General features: G+C 45.0%; 1 protein-coding gene across 1 annotated transcript in view; it reads right to left on the reverse strand.

The window, feature by feature from the left end:
* The window catches only part of zswim5 (zinc finger, SWIM-type containing 5), a 58337-nt gene extending 40092 nt beyond the window's left edge, over positions 1–18245 (reverse strand). Inside the window, exon 1 of the mRNA XM_071918548.2 lies at positions 17717–18245. Within this exon, the coding sequence (XP_071774649.1) occupies positions 17717–18245 (529 nt within the window). The remainder of the gene's footprint in view (positions 1–17716) is intronic.
* Between the last annotated feature and the right edge of the window lie 1507 nt (positions 18246–19752).

The following is a 19752-nucleotide window of genomic DNA, read 5'->3' on the forward strand; positions in this document are numbered from 1 at the left end:
TTCTTCCAACAGCACACATAGCATTGCAAGATATCCGCACTCAATCCAAAGATTGATTTTCTGCTTCAAAACATTAAGTATTTCCTTAACCTTAACTCTAATACTACATTTAGCTGCAAAGCAAATGTTTGGATCTTCACTGGCAACAGCAAAAGGCAGTCACTACTTTTCATGGAATTCACACACAGATCATAATGATTTATAGATGATGCTCAACAATAAAGACTCCTTTCCCGGCAACCTCCCCTCTCCAAAGGTTCATAAAGTAAAGCAGTTGGATGCAAATTCAATATGTTAATTACTTATTTTCCCCAAAACCCCATCAGTTGCAGTTGGGTCAGTGAAAGTTCCACCTGCCTCTGGAAAAGGCTCCTACGGCAAAAGGTGTGTGCTGAAAACAGAGTGCAATCAGCTGCTGAACGCAGGCAGCCTCAGGTACGCTCCGTCATCACATTCAATGTGGAGGCTACGCTCTCTCTGAGACACACACACACACACACACACACACACACACACACACACACGTTTACTACTATAGTTGTGAGGACCTTAATTGGCTACATTCATTCCCTAACCCCTACATGTCTAACCTTCAACCCCAATTTAACCCTAATCCTAATTCTAATCTTAACCCTAGACCCAAGTTTTAAATCCTAAACTATCCCCTTAAGAAACGTCCTCATCTTTTCCCATTGGAGGACATCTTCATGTTTCTCTCACTTCCTCTCTCTCTCTCTCTCTCTCTCTGACACACACCATCATCAAACTCAGGCCCCGCGAAGCCGGGCAAGCTGCATTCCTGCTGGCTCTTTAATGTCAGACGGGGGCCTTGATGGACAGGGAGAAAAGAGGAAGGGAGGGAGGAAGGGAGAACACAAAAGGACAAAGAGGCCAAGTGAAGGCTAAGCAGAGAGAGAGAGAGGGGAGAGAGAGAGAGAGAATGACTCCAATCACAGGGAATTATCCAGACAAACCCTCTTCAATCACACGGCCATACCCCCCCCCCACCCCACTCCTCCCTCACTGCTATGTCTCTTTTGCTTTTCTCTCCTCCGTCTTCTCTCTCCATCCTGCCACCCAGAATGAAGAGATGAATGATGATTAAAGGTAATGGCCGTGAATATTCCGTGAAAAATGGCTTTTTCCGCTGCAACGGGGACAGGTGAGGACATGAGGACAAGTGAGGTGAGGTAGAGGATTACTGTCCGTTTACTGATGTTGATAACAAAAGCATTAGTAGAGCTTTAGTACAGTCCTGAGATCAGCTTGTCCGGTAAAACAAAAACCGTACTGTACGAGAACAAAAAAAAGTACCGAGTACATGCACGTTTGTGGTAAACTTGTGTGTGTACATGCACACACAAGTTTACCATCCTTTCGTCTGACTGGTCAGTGCCCGCTCAAGTGACCAATCAGACGAAAGGACAGGTCGGCCGTCCGACCAATCAGCAGCGTCCGCCGGGAACCTGGAGGTGGCCTCCACAGGAGAGGAGGGGGAAAACTTGAAAAAAATATTAAAGTGCTTTTTGGTGTTAAAGGCAGATGAGATAAGATAGCATTTAATTGCTTCTTTCATACGCGCCGCTTTAATCCCATTGTTACAGCGGTGGCGTTTCATCCTGCTGATAACTCACAACACTTTGAACACTGATTTACACACATGCGCGCACACACACACACACACTTCCTTTCTGCTGCGGTGGCAGAAAAAGTGCTTAGCGTGCCGCACACTCCCCCTTTCTGAGGCAAAATTTAACTAGGTGAAAATTAGACTTTAAAATAAAAAAAGAGAAATATACAGATTGGGCTCGGGGTGTGTGAGTGTGAGAGAGAGAGAGAGAGAGAGAGAGAGAGAGAGGGGGGGGGGGAGGGGAGAAAAAGGGGGAGGAGGGTTTCAGATAGGAGGTTGGATCTCTCTTCTAAATTCAGCATCATCTCCCTATCAAGGTCAAGACAGAAAGTGAAACCATTTTGGACACAAAAACAAAGATGCAAAAATAGGAATTGTAGGTGGAAACGCAATGTCAGGCTTACAAACATTCCCTTCTACCAACTACAAATTGAAAATGTACAAAACAGTTGACTTCTCTAATAAAAATGCCATGACTAAAACGGCTTCACACTGCGATCTGAAGCATTGTGTGTGTGTGTGTGTGTGTGTGTGTGTGTGTGTGTGTGTGTGTGTGTGTGTGTGTGTGTGTGTGTGTGTCGGACCTTCCTGCTGGGGCCCCCTGGGTCTACAGAGCAGAGCGAGAGCCCCAGAGATAAAACTCCCCCCAACGGACCCCCAGCCTTGGGCCTTACACACACACACACACACACACACACACACACACACACACACACACACAGAGGGCCTACCACTACAATGGTCATGTGGTGAGCGGCAGTGGAGAGGGCACCTAATCCCGTTACAGCATGACAACTACTAGAATCCCTCTATTCACGGATACACGCACGCGCACACACACACACACACACACACACACACCAGCAGCAACAGGGAATAATCCATAGCCTTAATGTTAACAACTAGTAACCTATTATGTGCTTCCAGTGATGGAAAGTTTACTGGCCTCATCCTGACTGATGATTTAAGTGGTTTGGGTTCAAAAGTCTTACGGCCATTTTACACAGGCAAGCCGGTGTGGATGGAAACTCTGAACCGGCTGCAGGGTTTTTCCCCCTGCGGTCCATTTGTTTAATATGTTATCAGCAGAAATTTGTTTACAACGGTTAATCGGATATAGCTGCTGATGCTGTCCGTCTGTGTGTGCTGGCTGGTGGTTAGGCTAAAAACATAGTTGAGGAAGTGATTTGCGGCCCCTTGCACTGTTGACAATTAAGTTACATGAAGTCATTTATGTCGCCTCAGCAATGCTACATGAACACATTTGTGGGGCAGTGAGCCTGCCTTTTCCATTCTTTCCGCGATGCTTTCTACCAATGCTCCATTTTAAAATTTGAGATTTTTTCCAGACCTGAATTGCCTGACTGGACTTGAAGATTTAGGGCAGTGTTTGATATGATGCTCTGACAGTGGCTGATAGTGGATAACATGACTGTCAGCTAGGCTGTATCACTCACAACATCAAATATCAAAATGGGTCAAATGACAGTGGAACTACAACTACAGAAACAACTTATCAACAATGTGTTTCCGTACTTTTCCAAACTTTTGAACACATTGAAATCGAATACAGTTTTCATAATTTTCCAGGCTTCTGTAGGAAGACTGAGTTTTCTTCTCTCCTGTGCTATACAATCCTAAAAGCCTCCAAGAAGCCTTGATGAAGGATAGGAGCCACTGAAATCACGATTTGCGCATCAATGCATGCTGCTGGGGGAGGCCATCTTGAATCCTATCCTATCATGTGATGTTAATCTCAATCAGGAGTAAAACGTCACCATCCACAGTGTTGTACAGTTGTGCTCAATGATTAGTTACATTGTCTGTCATTGTACTGGCATTACAAATGGGTGTAAATGTAAAAATGTGTTCTGAATTGCTATGCTCAAAATGGCTGAGTAGTTTCCATCCAGCTGTCAAACTAATTTTAAGTAAAATCTTGAAATGTCGCAAAAATGAAACGCAAATTAGATTTTTTGACATTTCCATCAGCTGGGTTGAAGCACAAACAGGCTTCCTGCATGTAGAACTACATAAAAACTACTACATCAATGAGGGAAAAAAATGGAAAAAGTCTGTCAAGATTTGATTTGTAATGGTCAAGTTGGAAAGGGAAGGAAAACAAAGAAATGCACTTGGTTATATTTTAATATACCAACTGACACTCATACAACTATGAGGAGCGGCTTATACAGGGGAGAGAAAGTGCATACGTTCTTCTCGGAGTGCGTGATGGACAGATATTTTACTGACAAACATTGCTACGTCATTATTTGCTAGACAAATGCGTTTCCATTTCTGTAATGACTCCATTTGCAATAATGTTCTTATTTGCATAATGTCCTTATCGACAAAAAACGGCTCCTCCTCAAGCGAGCATAGAAACTTTTTTGCAATATATAGAAGAAATTTTATCAGTTTAGTGTCCAAAACAACATGGAGGAGGGGGACATTTCTTCTGCGTCTGCTCCCTCCATCTTTGTTTGGGTGCGAGGAGGGGGGCGGGAGGGCTGCCAAGCAAATTTGTGTGTGTGTGTGTGTGCGTGCTTGAGTGTGTAAAAGAGGGTGAGAGGTCTTGACCAGACTGAGCCTCACGGCTGTTGACCACATTAATCATGTTGCGTAGAGAGGACGGGTGTGTGAGTGTGTGTGCATGTGTGTGTGTGGTGGGAGCTTGTCCTCTTCTGTCCCCTCTGTGTGTGTGTGTGTGTGTGTGTGTGGCTGCTACTGCTGCACTTGACTGCTCCTATCAATTCAATTTCATTCCTCCCTTTGCTCCCTGCTTTTCTTAGGGTCTGCCCTTCCCCCATCATTGCACTCAGTAGTCTCTCTCTCTCTCTCTCCCTCCCTCTCTCTCTCTCTTTCGGTGTGATGGACTGCTGAGAGCCTAATGAGGTCCCTCCCTCCCCTTTGGCTTTTTTGTGACTGCAGTGTGTGTGTGTGTGTGAGAGAAGGGGGAAGGGAGAGCCAGAGGTGACAGGTTGGTTATGTACTCCGCTTCTACGTTTTGCCTTTCAGCTCTCCTCTTCCTTCCTCCTCCCCCCCCCCCCCCCCCCCTCGCTCCACCTCCCGCTCTTCTTCTCCCTCCTTCTTTTACACCTCCTCTCATTTCCTCTCCCTGTCACCTTCCACTCATCCTTTTTTCCATCCATTTCTACACCTTCTTCTCCCTCTCTCCTTCCCTTTCCCTCTTTTCTTGCGTTCGCCCATCCCTGCCCCATTCCTATCATCCTCACCTCCTGTCCTCCTCCTCCTCTCTCTGCAGTCATCTTTCTACTCATTTGTCGGTGAGACTGGAGCCTAATGGGCCGTAGCAGGCCTTCCTCTACAGAAACCCATAGAGTACTGTTATTAGCAGCCAGAGAGAGAGAAAGAGCGAGGAAGGCTGAGAGGAGGAGAAAGGTGGAGGCAAAGGAAAGGGAAAACACAACAGAATGAGACAGAGGAAGGAAAACGGCGAAGAGCGGAGAGACGGAAGCAGGTAAACAGAGGTGATCGATGCTTCTCGGTCTCACCGGCTAGCAGCCCGGCTTGGTTATGGAGGAAGAGGCCGTCGATAAAGCAACATGAGACCGAGAGAGTGAGCGGCTGAAGTGAAAGGCTGAACGGAAACGGCAAAATTTCAATAAAACGTGCTCGGTATTGCAAAAAAAAGGGGGTTTTACGCTCGCTTGAGGCTTGTAAATGCATCTGGTGTTTGTCTGCGAGGTATCCGTCGGCCACGACTTCCCAGAAAGGTCATAGATGCCGTCGATCCAACCTACAAGTCTCCGCTGTGGTCGTACGGCCATTAGTTGGTGCATTAGAATATTGCCGAGTGCATTCCTTTGTGTTCGTCGTCAGGCGGCATGAAATACGGCCGAGACGAGCTGACGGCCCGATCGATACATGAAAGACTCTTTTTTCTGGTGGATGTATTTTCTTGACATGTTGCGTTCAAGGAAAACTTCAAACCGGCTGATGGAGGCGCACCTAGTCTTTTCGTGACATTTCAAAAAACACAGCTATGGAGACGCAAAAGAGGCGGATAGAGAAACTAGGCCTCGGTCCCTGTGCACTCTGCAATGCGTGGTATCAACTGGGTACTTGGACAAAGAAGAATGGCAGTGGTTAGGACTCTTTTTTGGGGGGGTTAAACAGCGGTGTGCCGGTCACATTTAAGATTCACACAGCGGAGGACTACTCAGAATAATTTAGCCACGCAGGAGGCCCCGGCCCATTTGCTAATGCACACTGACAGTCTGAATAACGATAATAGGGGGACTTGGTCTCTAAGTGATATAATTATTCGTAGTTTTAGCCCTAAGTGCTTCCTTTAAAACCTTATCCACACATTGGGGGAGAGCGAATGATGGAGAGAGAGAGAGAGAGAGAGAGAGCAAGACGGCCAGAGAGAGGCAAACCTGAGAATTCGGAAGGATCGAATCACTTTAAGGAGGTCGGCGCTGACGAATAAAGTATTTACTGTTGAATATTAGCGGACAGAAATATGGAAAACACTGTTCCCGTCTTCCTCTCAGTCTGAAATGAGCAGCAACAGTATATCTGTACGCCGCTGCGATGCTATGCCACATGACATGCACAAAAAAAACATGCAGCTGTGGTATTGACTCCCATTTCCTACGATCAAAGCCCACCAAATGTATGGAAATGGTTTCTCGTCCGCGTATAATGGATGTATCCCACACAATGGACCTCTATGGGCCCTCGTCTGCCTTGTTGATAGTAATAGCGCTGCCGTTGTCAGGGGCTTTGAGTGCTGTGGAGATTGAAAAAGCGCATAGGATACAGCCACTCGCTGCAATACACAACTGTGCGAGTGTGTGTGTGTGTGTGTGTGTATTCGCAACAAGAAAAGGAAAAAAGGGGACGGCTATGCCAGATCGCTATCTATGATCTAAGGCTGCCCATTTCAAGCGGGGAGACAGGCAACACAATAAAAGCATCAAATTCACGGGAAATTCAATGGAAAGAGGGAAAGCGTCAGCATCAAGATCAGGAGAAGGGTCAGGACCGGCTAACGCAAAGCAGGGAATTATGGGAAATAGCAAAAGAAGAGGAATTTCCATTTGAAATGAATGCGAGTGCTGTGTTCAAATGCTACTACAGTGGAAATACTGAAAAAAATACATCAACACATCAATTTGAGATTATTTTACGAAGCTCCACCCCAGTTTTAAGCTTATTTGTTGCCACACAAAAGTGTGTGTGTCCATGCAAGTGTTTGTACGTACATGTGGTGGTGTGTATTTCATGTGAAAAGGCCACAGTATTCACAGTGCAGTGTCCCCAAAGCTAGTTCCACTGGTATTTGCCGTGCCACACAGATCAAACCAATGGTAGCCACGGCTGATGATGTTGTGCAGTGTAAAAGGTCAAATCTAATCTAATTGGCTCTGAGAGACCCTGATCTTTCCAACGTTAACCCTCTCACGCTTTACTCTCTGGATCTGCTCTCTCTCTGCTCCCAGCACGCAAACTCAGACGGACAGACAGAAAAAGAAAACGAGCAAGACAGAAAGAAAGAAAGCAAGACAAAGAAAGAAAAGAAGAACAAGAATGAGACCCTTCTAGAAGGGTCTCATTCTTGAGAAGCCATGAGAAGCCAAGAAATCTCTATTTTTCTGCAGTTTGTTTCTGTTTATTTGGTTACAAAAAGAGAGGATTTTGTGATAATTATGCCAATAGCTAATATTATTTGAAAAACAAAGTAGGTTGAAAAGCTTCTGAGCTTCTGATGTTGAAGACAGTTGGGTTGGGTGCTCTATGGAAAAAGGGGTGATCTAGTCAAGAGGAAAAAGAGATCCAAAGCAGTCTAAAATGGGATATTTGGCTATTCATTATGAAAAGTTTAAAAACTGTGCCCAAGGCCTTCATCAGGGTAGCCGAAGTGACCGAAATGTGTTGAGCGCAGTTTTTTAAAACTTTTCATAATGAATAGCCCAAAGCCAGGCTTTTTAACCTATTTTGGAGAGCCTCGGATCTCTTTTTCCTCATAATGTTTCCAGTGGTGGCACTATGTTCAGCCTCTTAAATCTAACAAAAACACCAGGCAGCCACGCTGGCAAAGCTGGCCATCAGAAGACTTGAGAAAGAAAAATAGATTAGTTTTCACCCGCAAGTTCTTAATTGGTGTAAATGCCAATGCCTTTGGGCTTTTATTTTTTTTTTAAACCAAAAGCTGATCCATATGTAAAATTAATGCCACCATTAAAAGACTTAAGGAAGGTTTGGTTACCGAGCCTAAGGGCTGAGGGTGCCTCCAAAACATGCCTGGAGTTGAAGAGGAGAAGCACATGCACACACACACACACACACACAAGCGCACACACACCTAGAATGAGAGTTCTGCTTGAATGAGTTCTATCCAACCATCAAGTAATCAATAGCACTACAGAGATGAACAGAGTAATGCTCCTTTTTTCCCCCACACTGAGTTTCAAAAGAAGGAAGGAAAGTGGGAGTCAATAAAAGGAAGACGGGTCTTAAAAGTTTCAGTCTGGTGGAAAGTTCCTCTTACTGAAGAGACGGTTGAGGGCCGAGTTAAGGGTCCGCGGCCGCTTGGTTCCTTCCTCTTGTTCAAGTTTGACGCATATGATGATATGACGCACCTATGACGTCTTTCTTTGAATCAATATTACATTTTCCTGTGTAATTTTTCTGCCCGGGGTGGCGCAAACCTACGAAAAAAACCAGGAAGAACTGAGAGTGGGAAGGCAGGTAAAGAGGAATCTGCAGTAGAAATGAATAGTTCGTCCGCAGGTCTTACTCATTGAAGAACGTCCGAGAAGCCTCAACCTCAACTTCTGTGTCCCTTGGGTTTGAGTAACATGTTGAAAGGCACAGGAAACTTAGATCTGTGACTCACTTTTTGGGTTCTTCTGTTACCTTTGCAGGCACGAGAACCTTCACATTAGTGTGGGAAAGAATGGGAACTGTAATAAAAAGTCTCATCAAAGAACGGTTTGCTTTTCCCCTTCATTTCTAGATTATCACCAATACAACGCAAACAATCTCCCCCTAGAAAAAGACTATTTCATTACAGTAAATAGTATTTTTGCCATTCAAATGTGGATCCAAATCAATGAGATAGTCACGATATGATATGAAAATTAGCATATCTACTCCTTTAAATATCCAGCGAAAGGGAACGCTGCTCCGATGGAAGAACTCGCTTCAAAACACATCAGTCAGGAATCCACCGAGGGGAAGATTGTTCTCTTGAACCTTTCTTTCATGTAACGAGTGAAGGGGCTTAGGCAGCTCCGCTCGTCCAAAAACCCCTGAATCCAGAGAAAAAATCATATCCTTTACAAATAGGTCTAAACCCGAGAGCTTTACTTGTTTTTTTTTGTATTATTTTAACAATGCTACCTGTCAGTGCCCTCCTCCCCCATTTGAGTCATCCTGGATTTCCCCTCCCGCTGCGCTCCAAGCCACAGGCGTTGCTTTTATTTTTATGGAAATGCGTCATTTAATCTCATGTGGGATGAGCATATAGGTGTAGCATAATAAGAAAATATATATATTAGTCAAATCTTGCTGGCCTGGTCTTGATAAAACCAAAGAGTGAAGGCATTTTGGCTGCCATCCAACACAACACCTCCACCCTACATAATATTTATGTTTCATATATTTATGTGTCGTATAATGTTGACATAGAGTAGCCTTAATGAATTGCTAAACCAAGGTGTGAGATTATTTGCACATAAAAACATCTGTGTGACACTACTATATAAAAAGACGATTAGCTTCAATAGAAAACCCATTTGACTGCATCATACACTACTGGTAGATATGACAGTGACCATCTGACCATAAGACGTGGTTAGATTTGGGTCCATTTTGCATTTCAAATACCACCCCCCCCCTCCCCTCTTTCTTTCTTTCTATCTCTCTCTCTTTCTCTCCCCAACATTTGTTAGGCAATTACAACCAAACGAGGACATAATAGTCCAGTCTGCAAGCCTGAGCCTTCTCTTTTAAGTGCGGGGGTCTCTCCCTCCCCTTCGCACACAGACATGGACAGGGGCCAAATGTGTAAAACCGCCATGTTAAAGCACACACACACACACACACACACACACACACACACACGTGGAGTCAATAAAAGACAGGTGTGGAACAGTGCAATAACTGATCTACAGCAGGCTATCAGCTTCAAAAGCTGAGAGGACAAGGCCACCATTGATCTCGGCTGCTAATTGTACATCCACCACCCAAGGTAAAACCACCGTTATCAACCTAGGAGGGGGGAGGAGGAGGGGGGGACCTACAAACCAAGAGCCATGCACGGTTTAGTGAGGCATAAAGCAGGAGAGGAGTAGTAAAAACGCGGTTGCTGCATTGTGTTTTATTTTAGCACGGACAGGCATTTACAAATACACACAAGGTGTAGACCTTCGCGCGTGCGTTGGATTGTTACACAACAGCGAGAAAGGAACTGTTGTTGAGGGACTGAGCTGAGCAAACAGCAGCAACGGCGAAACATGCCATTTTTGCTTGTTACTGCAAACAAGGCTAGAGTGGAAGTGGCATAGCTGGAAATTGCAGCGAGAAATGTTTTGTGGCCAAAACACCTGAGGACGAGGTTAACAGAAAAACGGAGCCGGAAAACACAAACACACACACACACACACACACACACACACACACAATGCTGGAACAACTATGCTGGAAATACTGATGGAAAATAGTAGGAAAACAAGGAGGAATCATTTTAAGAAAGTGTTGTGTGTCCCCTAAAATAACGATATCTGTGAGGTTAATGGTTACAGGTTCTGTGGCTTTTAAAGTAATAATCCACAACATTTTCATATATAGTCTATAATGTCCATTTTGTTACTTTCTATTGCCAACTGAAATAACACAATAGTGACTCAACCTATATCCAGTTCATGAGCAGTTGCTGTTCTAAACACCCGGTGTCTGGTACGTCTTTCCTGGTAAAAATCCTCTGCCGCACAGAAAGTGATGCGTTTCCGGAAGCAGCAACTCAAACTTCATCGACAGAAAATCTAAGGTCACACTACTGGACACACTGTTTGATTGACAGGTGTTCTCTGGGAAGTGCAGTGCAGAAACACCACAGCAAGATGTTGCGTTTCCCCCAAAAAAACACCCAAAAAACAAGGAACTCTTGGATTACCACTGTCCCATTTCTCTTCCATACATGTTCTGCGGGTGTTTCGAGTGCAACGTACAGATGGTCACCTTGCTCTCTGGCAGAGGCAGCCCTCTAGCAACAATCTCTGATTAATGATTTTATATAATCAGCCCTCGTGCGCTCTCGCACACACACGCGTACGTACAGGTGCCTCTCCCTTTGATGAATACAACAACAGAGCGTCGTCCTAATGGCCTCATCTTTCACGAGCCTCTCGGAGAGCTAATAAGAGTGAGGGGACGATTTGTTTTACTGATTTTCTCTTTTCGAGTATGGCGGGCATGGAATTAATTACGTTGATTAAATATTGTCTGTCTGTGTTGGGCGCCGAGGAAGGACGGAAGACAGAGGCTGTGTGTGTGTGTGTGTGTGTGTGTGTGCGTGCGTGTGCTAAGTGGCTGAAGTGGTGGCTCAGAATGAGTTGTGCCCAGAATACAGATGGATAAATAGATATGAAAGAGAAAAAAGGACTGAAGAAAAAAAACGATACGCGCTGGCAAATTAGTGCCCAAGAACCTAGCTATAATTATCACTACAGTGAAGGTTAAAGAGGAAAGACAGCGCTATTTCTCAATATAAAAGCTCTGATGAAAATTTGAATAACGGTAAGATGAAACTTAAATGATCCCCGTGGGGAAAACGGCAGCAAATAGTAGCAGGGTACAGCAAAGAAAAGTAGAAAACACTGTAAACAAAGAATACAGCAAATGGGAGCTAGAAACATACGCAACACTAGAACATGCTAGAAGGAATATATGAATGAAAAGTATGGGAAAAAGTATGAATTAACAGCAGCAGAACATATTGAGACAAAGAAAACATGCCGAAATATGAAATAGATGCATTATGAAATAGGTTCCTGGTAAATCCATATGGCTTCCTTTCTTTTGACCTTTCTCTTTTTTATTGCCTCTCTTTCGGGAAATTTGGGGAATTTTTTCCGAGCGCTCAGCCCAAGGACTGGACGAAAAGAGGTGACAGTGTATGGGAACAATTTAAGCCTCACGCACGCATTATTCATTCCCTCACACACACACACACACACACACACGATCAACTAACTCGTGCCTTTCGTGAGCGGGCCTGACATCAGTGATGCTCGTTTCGCCACCCGGAGGAACCCGAGCCGCAGAGGTGTAAAGCGAGAGCGTCCTCCTCCTCTAACGAAGTCATGACCGACTCTTTCCAGCTTCTCCCACTCCTCCTTCTCCCAACAAAACCACTAACACTTCCCCCAACCACCGGGGGGCTTGACGCATGAACTGAAGACGATAAGATTGGCGTCAACGCTTTACGGCACAGCGGCCTAAAGACAGAGTGTGATTCAAGTGCGAGTCACTCTTTATTGATGTAAGTTACAGAAAGAGTGAGTGTGAGAACCAGAAGGAAGGGACAGAGAAAGAAAGAGAGAAAGAGAGAAAGAAAGAAAGAAGGGACAAAGAAAGAAAGAAAGAAAGACACAGAGTTACAGACAGGTAGGTGAGAGAAAGAGTAAGAAATAAAAAGACACCAAGTAAGCGACACCGAGTAAGAAAGATAGCAAGAAAGACAAAGACAGACAGAAATATGGACAACAGAATGAAGACAGAAAAAGAAAAAAGAGAGCTAGAGCAATAGACAAGACAGACGAAGAGCTGTGTGAGTCGCTCCTCGGAGTCGAATCAGGAAGAAAGATGGGAGATGAGGCAACGGTGGATGAGCTCACCCGCCTCTTCCCTTCTTTTATCGCAACGCTCTTGAGCAACCGGGGGCCGTCTTCACACCGGAGGCTCGCAGGCTTTTCCACAACAAGGAACCCTGCAGCCGCCCTGCCAGGAAACTGCATCTGAGGAAATAACTGGCCGGCCCCACGCACATATGGGAAACTGCTGCAGTTTGTAGTAAATCATAAATGAAACTAACGGTGAAACCGAACAATTCTTATTTTACTGAAGGAGCCTCCTAGGAACTTTGCGCTACGAATCCCAGCACTTTCGCCGCTGTAGGCCGGGGGAAACAACAAAAACTTTGACCCAGATAGTCGCTCTTTTACATACTTCATTGTATAGAGTGAAATAAAACTTCTCTCCACCTTGGGACGCACTCCTCGCAGACCTCTTGGGGGGCTCCGTTCCCTACTTTGAGAACCACTGACGTTCACAATGTGGCGGAATACACTGCCAAATTTTGGTTTGGCTGGGCTTTTCCAATTCCCTGCTTGGCTTCCCAGTCATTTACAGTGGAAATCAAGTTTAAGAATTTATGCAAAATATCTTGAACTGGTCAAACCTCTTGTTTATCAAAATCTAACAATCGGTGCAGCCATCCGGTATGGCTGTTTTTAGGCCACAATGTGAATACAGTAGGTTAAAAAATAAGCGTTATGCTGAAGTGTTTGGAGCGCAGAAGCCCCGCAGAGTTTTCAGCCCACTGACTGACTGTCCCATACAGTTTAATCCTGTTCAACTTTGCTGCCTCGCTTTGTCAGAGTCACCGGTGCTTCAAAAGACGTCGGGGACCCATTACAGCTTTATGTAACGCCGTGGAGACAGGGACGTGCTTGTAACACACACACACATGCATATATACACACCCACACACACAGTCCCTCCCTCCTCCCCCCCTTCTGTGAACAAGGGATTTTTCTACAGCTGGGTAACAAAGCATGACCCAATAATCCCAAAGCTTGACTCAAAGCTAAAAGAAACCCCCTTCCCTCCCTCCCTCTATATCCCTTCCTCCCGCTCTCTGAGGACTTTATAAGGCTCTGGCAAAGGGGGCTTCTAGGCGCGCATGTGTGTGTGTATGTGGTGTGTATGGGGGGGGGGGGGATGGGGTTTACAAACACAGGCACGCTTAGCTTTGATTATTCTAATTATGACTTGGAGCTGGGAGCAGATTATTATGAACACATGGGCCAATGAGTTGTTGATGAGCTCACGTCCCCCCAATCCGTCAGTATTACCGTTAACCGAGGCTGACAGACAAAGGCATTTACTGGTAATGGGTGTGGGGGTGTGTGTGCGTGGGGGGGGGGGGCACACCAGTCATCTCATTTTTTAAAAATTTGTGACATACACACATACTCTCGAGGGTACGAAAAATTGTGGTACGGTGTTAAAATGGCTGACTTTACCGAAAAGCTTTTAATCATTAGTGGGATAGTTGAAAGTTAGTTTCACTGTACTATTTTTGTAACGGTCAAAATAGTCATCCAAACAAGTCTTCCTGGACCCGTGTGGAGGTCAAGCAGGAAACGATGGTTGGGAAACAACAGAAACATTAGCAACATTCATTAGAAATGAATGAGAGTAGTGTGTTGAGGGAGAAAGAAACTTATTAGTTCTATCCTAGGAAAATTGAAGTTCTACTCTGTCCGCAGCTAATAAACTCTTATACAGTATTAGTTTCATCAAATAAGCAGACTAGTGCACAGAATAGCTAAACACATTTCCATAGAGTTTATAACTGTGTGGCTCAAATTAAGAAAGCAGTCGTGAATGAGGGTGGAGTTACACTATGCAAATTTCTGTGGCAATAAAGGTCAGCGACACTCACAGCCACAGGCAACTAAGTGAGATAAAGGGTCAAATCTCTATTCAAATGTTTCCTGGCCATCAGATGTTCCTATGTGTTTAAGACAACTGTGCTGATGTAACTTGTTGGGCTCTGTTGGGGACAACTGATAATTTAATTAGCACAAATTACTGTATAGATCCAACTTGCTAACTGTAAGAAACCGCGATGAAAAGCAAAATAGCACCCATGTGGCTCTAGGTCTCCTTGCTTAAGTGAGATCTGAGGTTCGGAACATATGGCTTTAGACACCAAGCCGTGGTGGCAACAACAGACAACAGTTGTGCTCCTCCTCACACAGTCTAGTCTCATCTTAAACTCTCCATGACACGGACCTGGACACCCAATTGATCGAGTCCCACAGAGTAGAAAAGCCGATCACTGGTTTCCCTCCCTAACACCAGATCCCATTAGTAATCACCTGAAAAACAAGATCAATTCTAAGTCTCGCTGCGGGCGCTCTGATTCTGAGAGGCCGGGACAAAAACAAAGTCTAAAGGCCAGCGTGCGTTTACAGGAGTATGAGCTCCTGATGCCCTTGTGATAGCTGTGAGAAAAAAAACACAACAACAAATATATTAATATCTTATGACAGGAAGTTGGAGCCAAAAGTTTTGATGCAGCCTGTAGCTTTTCAGCTCGTCTCTTAGCTGCTTTTGAGCACTCCTGGTTCTCTGCGGCATCGTGGTTGTGTCGTAGGCTATTTCAAATGTGAGGGGGATTACTAGAAGAGCCCCTGATTTGCCCAAAATACATTGATGTCTGCAAACAGCAATGGACAATCTCGGCGCCCCAAAAGTCCCAACTACTGCGCTGTGATAGCAGGAGCTGTGAGAGAGGTTCTGTTTTGCCATACTACTCAAATAAGTAGAAAAGTGGCCCGTCGCCCTATCTAGACGCAGTTGAGATGCATCTCATCTGCACTGAAAAGTTCAATGGCTGGGTCCCAAACAAATAGCTTGGACTGCAATTCCCTGAATATTTCAAAGCATGCATCATCAACATGCAGCCTTGTCTCAATTCCAATCAATCAGTCCCCAACTGTTCCTTTTCTATTATGCAAAGTAGGCATGCGGTATGTGCATCTAGCTTTCTCCTCTATGTCATGTCAGGTGAAAGCAATGCCAAGACTAACCAGTTACAGGTGTATTACCTGATCCTTAACGGGTGTATTTAGACTCATGCATGAACGCAGCCGGTTGCCCTCCCTATGCACAATCCAACCGCACAGTTACCGGTTCCCGAGGTCTCCCAACTGCCGAGCGAGGCAGCACTCAAATCTTATCTTGTAATCACAGAGCTATTTAACCCGTCTTGTGTTTTGTTGACAGAAAGACAAAGCTGTGCGCCTCAACTGACCTTGGGGGAGATTGGAAACGATTCGCCGGTGAGGCAGGTAAGACTGGAAGTGTTTGCTTACGGGTGCATGCTTCATTTTTAACCGTTTAAACTTCAACTGAAAAAAAAAGAATGGGATACAACTGCCTGAGTCACAAATCACCTGCATATTCCTGTTTGGTGGCACATATGTGCTATCATCAGCAAACTTTAGAATCATTTTAAATGGGGCTCTGTAGACGCATAGACCAGCATTCGCCTAAAGGGTTAAAGTTCTCCTAACATACAGCTTTACTTATCCGGGAGTACCAAGTTAGTGTCTGTGTGTGTGTGATGAAAGGAAGTGGGTAAAAAGTAGGTCGACAGTGGGATACCAACAATTTCTCGATTATTCAAAGCTATGGTTCACCATTTACAAACAATCCTTGCATATGGTACACATTTTAAGGCCTTGGGGCTACCACCAAAAGGACAAATCTGACTTTACTAACTTCATTGACTGTGCTGAAGATGTTCTTTTTGTTTATCTGCTCCCAAACACTCATACATGCAGAGAGTGTAATGGATAACTGTCCACCCACACCTACACACATACTTGCAAAACTCAGAGTCAGTCTGCAATGAGTCTTTCTTCCAAATCTCACTTTCGTTTTCCCCCAATCTCAGATTTCATTTGGTTATGAGGCAACATCAGTGAACATTTCTAAGATGCAATCAGATACAACGGTCAGCTCGGAACACACTAGCCATAGTTTGCAGCTTTCCCCAGATACCTTGAAGCAACATGAAACCCCGGACAAGCTCCAGTGGCTCTCACACCATATGGCCTAAAAAAAATCCTCGCAGTCGCCACAAAAGGCTGCTTTTGGCTATGCATTGGTTACAACTCATCAGTTTTCCTCATGTTTGAGCTCATTTCGTGGCTCTGTGGAGTCGGGTGGTATGAAACTAATGAGAATGTGAATAGAGATGGAGCTTTGCGGAATGGCCCTTTGTTTGGAAACAGCCTCTCTGCAGCGCTGGAAATGCGAGACGCTTATCGATCATTTCAACTGGAAGCCTTTTGTGTTGCAAGCGACCGAGAGGCTGCAGGCAAACGCACAAATAAAGCCAATTCAATGTTATTTACTGCGACGAGGGTGTTAACTTTAATTGTAATACATAAAAAAACAACAACACCAAAACACTCCAGCACGTATTTTCCACGTTGGTGGCGACTGCGCTCTTTGTCCGGTCCGAGCAGCAGCAGCAAATAAACAAAAAGCTATGGGGGGGATTTTTTCGGATTAACGTTGGATTAATCATAATAAGAGACCCAATAACCGCCTTTGTTCCTCGTCTAAGCCACCCTCCGCCGACGGTGAGTTCAGAAAAACGACTTTTGCGACGGGGAAATTACGCAAACAAATATAAAACCCCGACGCTATAACGCTGAGTCCTATTGTATCCGCGTCTGTCAGCCCTCCTCCCTCCCCGCCTCCCCCTCTCTCTCTCCGGGGTAAGGCTCCAGCCTGCTCCGGCCGTCGACGAGGAGCCCCGGAGAGGGAGAAAAGTGCTGGTAGTTGCCGACCTACAGCTTCCCCAGTTTCAAAACCTCATTGCACAGCGAGACAAAGCTTTAAAATGAGCCTGAACTGCGTAAAGACGCAGTAACCAGGGGCAGAGCTACGGAGTAATGAAAAGCCACAATAGGAAGCCCTTTAATTTTTAAACAGCAGCTGGTCGGCTAAGCTAGCGAGCAACCTTATCCTCGCTTCCCTTTTCACAGAGGGGCAGCTATAAACTCCGAATAAGGCTACAAATGGCCCGATAGTGTTTCCTTATAAGCCTACTAAACTAAAATACACACACAGACCCCTGTGTGGTTATATTTGCTCCAAAAACAGCCACTTTCCGTACTTTCCACGATAGCTGGGAAAACTTCCATCAATCATCCCCAGCAGAGATCCAGCAGCGAGACTTGAAAATAGTCCACGGTGTTTGTGCCAAAGAGCTTCGCCTTGGTTATAGCGAACTATTCCACTTACCGACTTGTAAAACGTTTTCCACACAGCCGGTCTCCAGCAGCCTGATACCGCGGCGGAAAGGCAACCCGTCTCCCGTCCCCACGGCTCCGGCTGCCCCAGCGGTAGCCGTCGTACCGGCGGTAGATCCTCCGCCACCGCCGGCGGCAGCAGCCCCGGACCCAGCACCCCCAGCCCCACCGGTAGCCGCCGACGGACCCTCTTCGCCGGCGGCTCGGCACTGAAACGAAGAGTACATGCATATCTCCTTTTCGTTGCGGGGAAAAGACCAGTAGACGATGCGGCGCTGGACGGGCTCCGGGATCCGCTCGAAGCGCTCCTCCACTCTCTCGAAGGCCCACTTTTCCGCCACTGCCTTCGCGGCGCAGTCCAGCAGGGACTCCGGCGAGCGGTACCGGGAGTTGGGGAACCCGCTGCCGTGGCCGGGCCCCGGGCCGGGACCTCGGGGAGCAGGGCGCAGGCAGGGTCGCTTGCTGGCCGGGGGTAAGGAGAGGAGAGGATGGGGCGGCTGTTCTCTGCGTCCTTCCGCCATGGCGAGCCGATCAACACTGAAGAGGCGGACGGCGCTACGGACACGGAGCAGCAGCAGGAAACCAACAACTACTCACACTGATGAGCCAGTGTCAAACAGACAGGATACAAAATAGGACTTCCGGTCACAACTTTCAAAATAAAATCCCTTACTTACGGACGCGTTGGGTTTGCTACTCAAAAAACAAATTAATTCCTTGTTACCAGGGGTGGTAGTAATTACAGATACTCTTGTTGCTGTAATTGAGTAGCTTTTTCGTGTAATTGTACTTTGCTACATTTTAAATCATATCCATATAAGAATTGCATCAGAAACTGGCCAGTTGCAAAGTAACCAAATGTGGAGCCATTATTTTGCAATGCAATTGTTTTTTTCCAATTAAAATAATCTACTTTGAACTCTTAGAATTGCATTGAAAAGATACCATCTAACAGTTCTCTCTTTTTAAAAAAGTAACTGGTACATGGTACTGGTACTCTTTTACTTTTACTTTTACTCTACTTTTACTTAAGTAGATTTTTACACCAGTAATTTTACTTTTACTTAAATACATTTTCAGCAAAGTAACAATACTTATACTTGAGTAGGCATAGCATATATTGGTATTTTTTACACCCCTTACGCATTTCAAAAGTGATGTTATCACTTGCTTTATTATTCCTTGGGAGCATTAAAATTTGGGAGCAGCAAATTTGTTATAGTAGGCCTATTGATTGTGTTACTTTTCCATTACATCCCCACAACTGGTCACTTGATATACTTTTCTACTCATCCCTGCAAGGTAGGCCAGATGACCTCAAGATGTGGCTGCAACTTATTTGCATGTAGCTACTTTGGAGGAACCATGCCATGAAAGGGCCCCTGGGCACAGATAGCTACTAAGACCCCCCCCCCCCCCACCCTTCCACAAGTATACGCGGAGCCAATCGCACAATATCACCTGAATCTCGACTTGTACGCACTCAAAGCCACCAGCACGTTAGAAAAACACCTATCTGATTATAATTTTGGAATCCATTGAAGTCACCTCTAACAACTGAATGCAAGTCATGTTGCAAATTAAATAGCAAAAACAGGTAGACCTCTGAAGGCTAAACAAATCATAAAATAGTCTAACACACCCGTTAATCTAGTGAGAATGGAAATGAAAGTGGAAGCCTATAAGCTTATCTTTTTTGAAAGATGATGATAACATATGTAGGGATACTAGGCTATTAAAGATTGCATTCAAATTCATATTCAAAACAGTTTTTTTAAATACAAAAGTGAGATGAACATAAAAACTATTGTATGCTCTTATTGCTATGCCTGTTATCTTTTTTTGTTATTGCACTTATGGGAGAGAAACTAAATAAACAATTACAAAGGAATTACAAGGTGCAAACACATATTATTCTAGACCTAAAAAACATATTTTAAAGTGCAAAATGATTGCCTGCAATGCCCCAAAATCTACTGTATGGCCACACAGTAGCTGCATGGTATATGACTCAGTGGGCCCTATTCT

This window comes from Centroberyx gerrardi, chromosome 13 (assembly GCF_048128805.1).
Source record: "Centroberyx gerrardi isolate f3 chromosome 13, fCenGer3.hap1.cur.20231027, whole genome shotgun sequence".
Lineage (NCBI taxonomy): Eukaryota > Metazoa > Chordata > Actinopteri > Beryciformes > Berycidae > Centroberyx > Centroberyx gerrardi.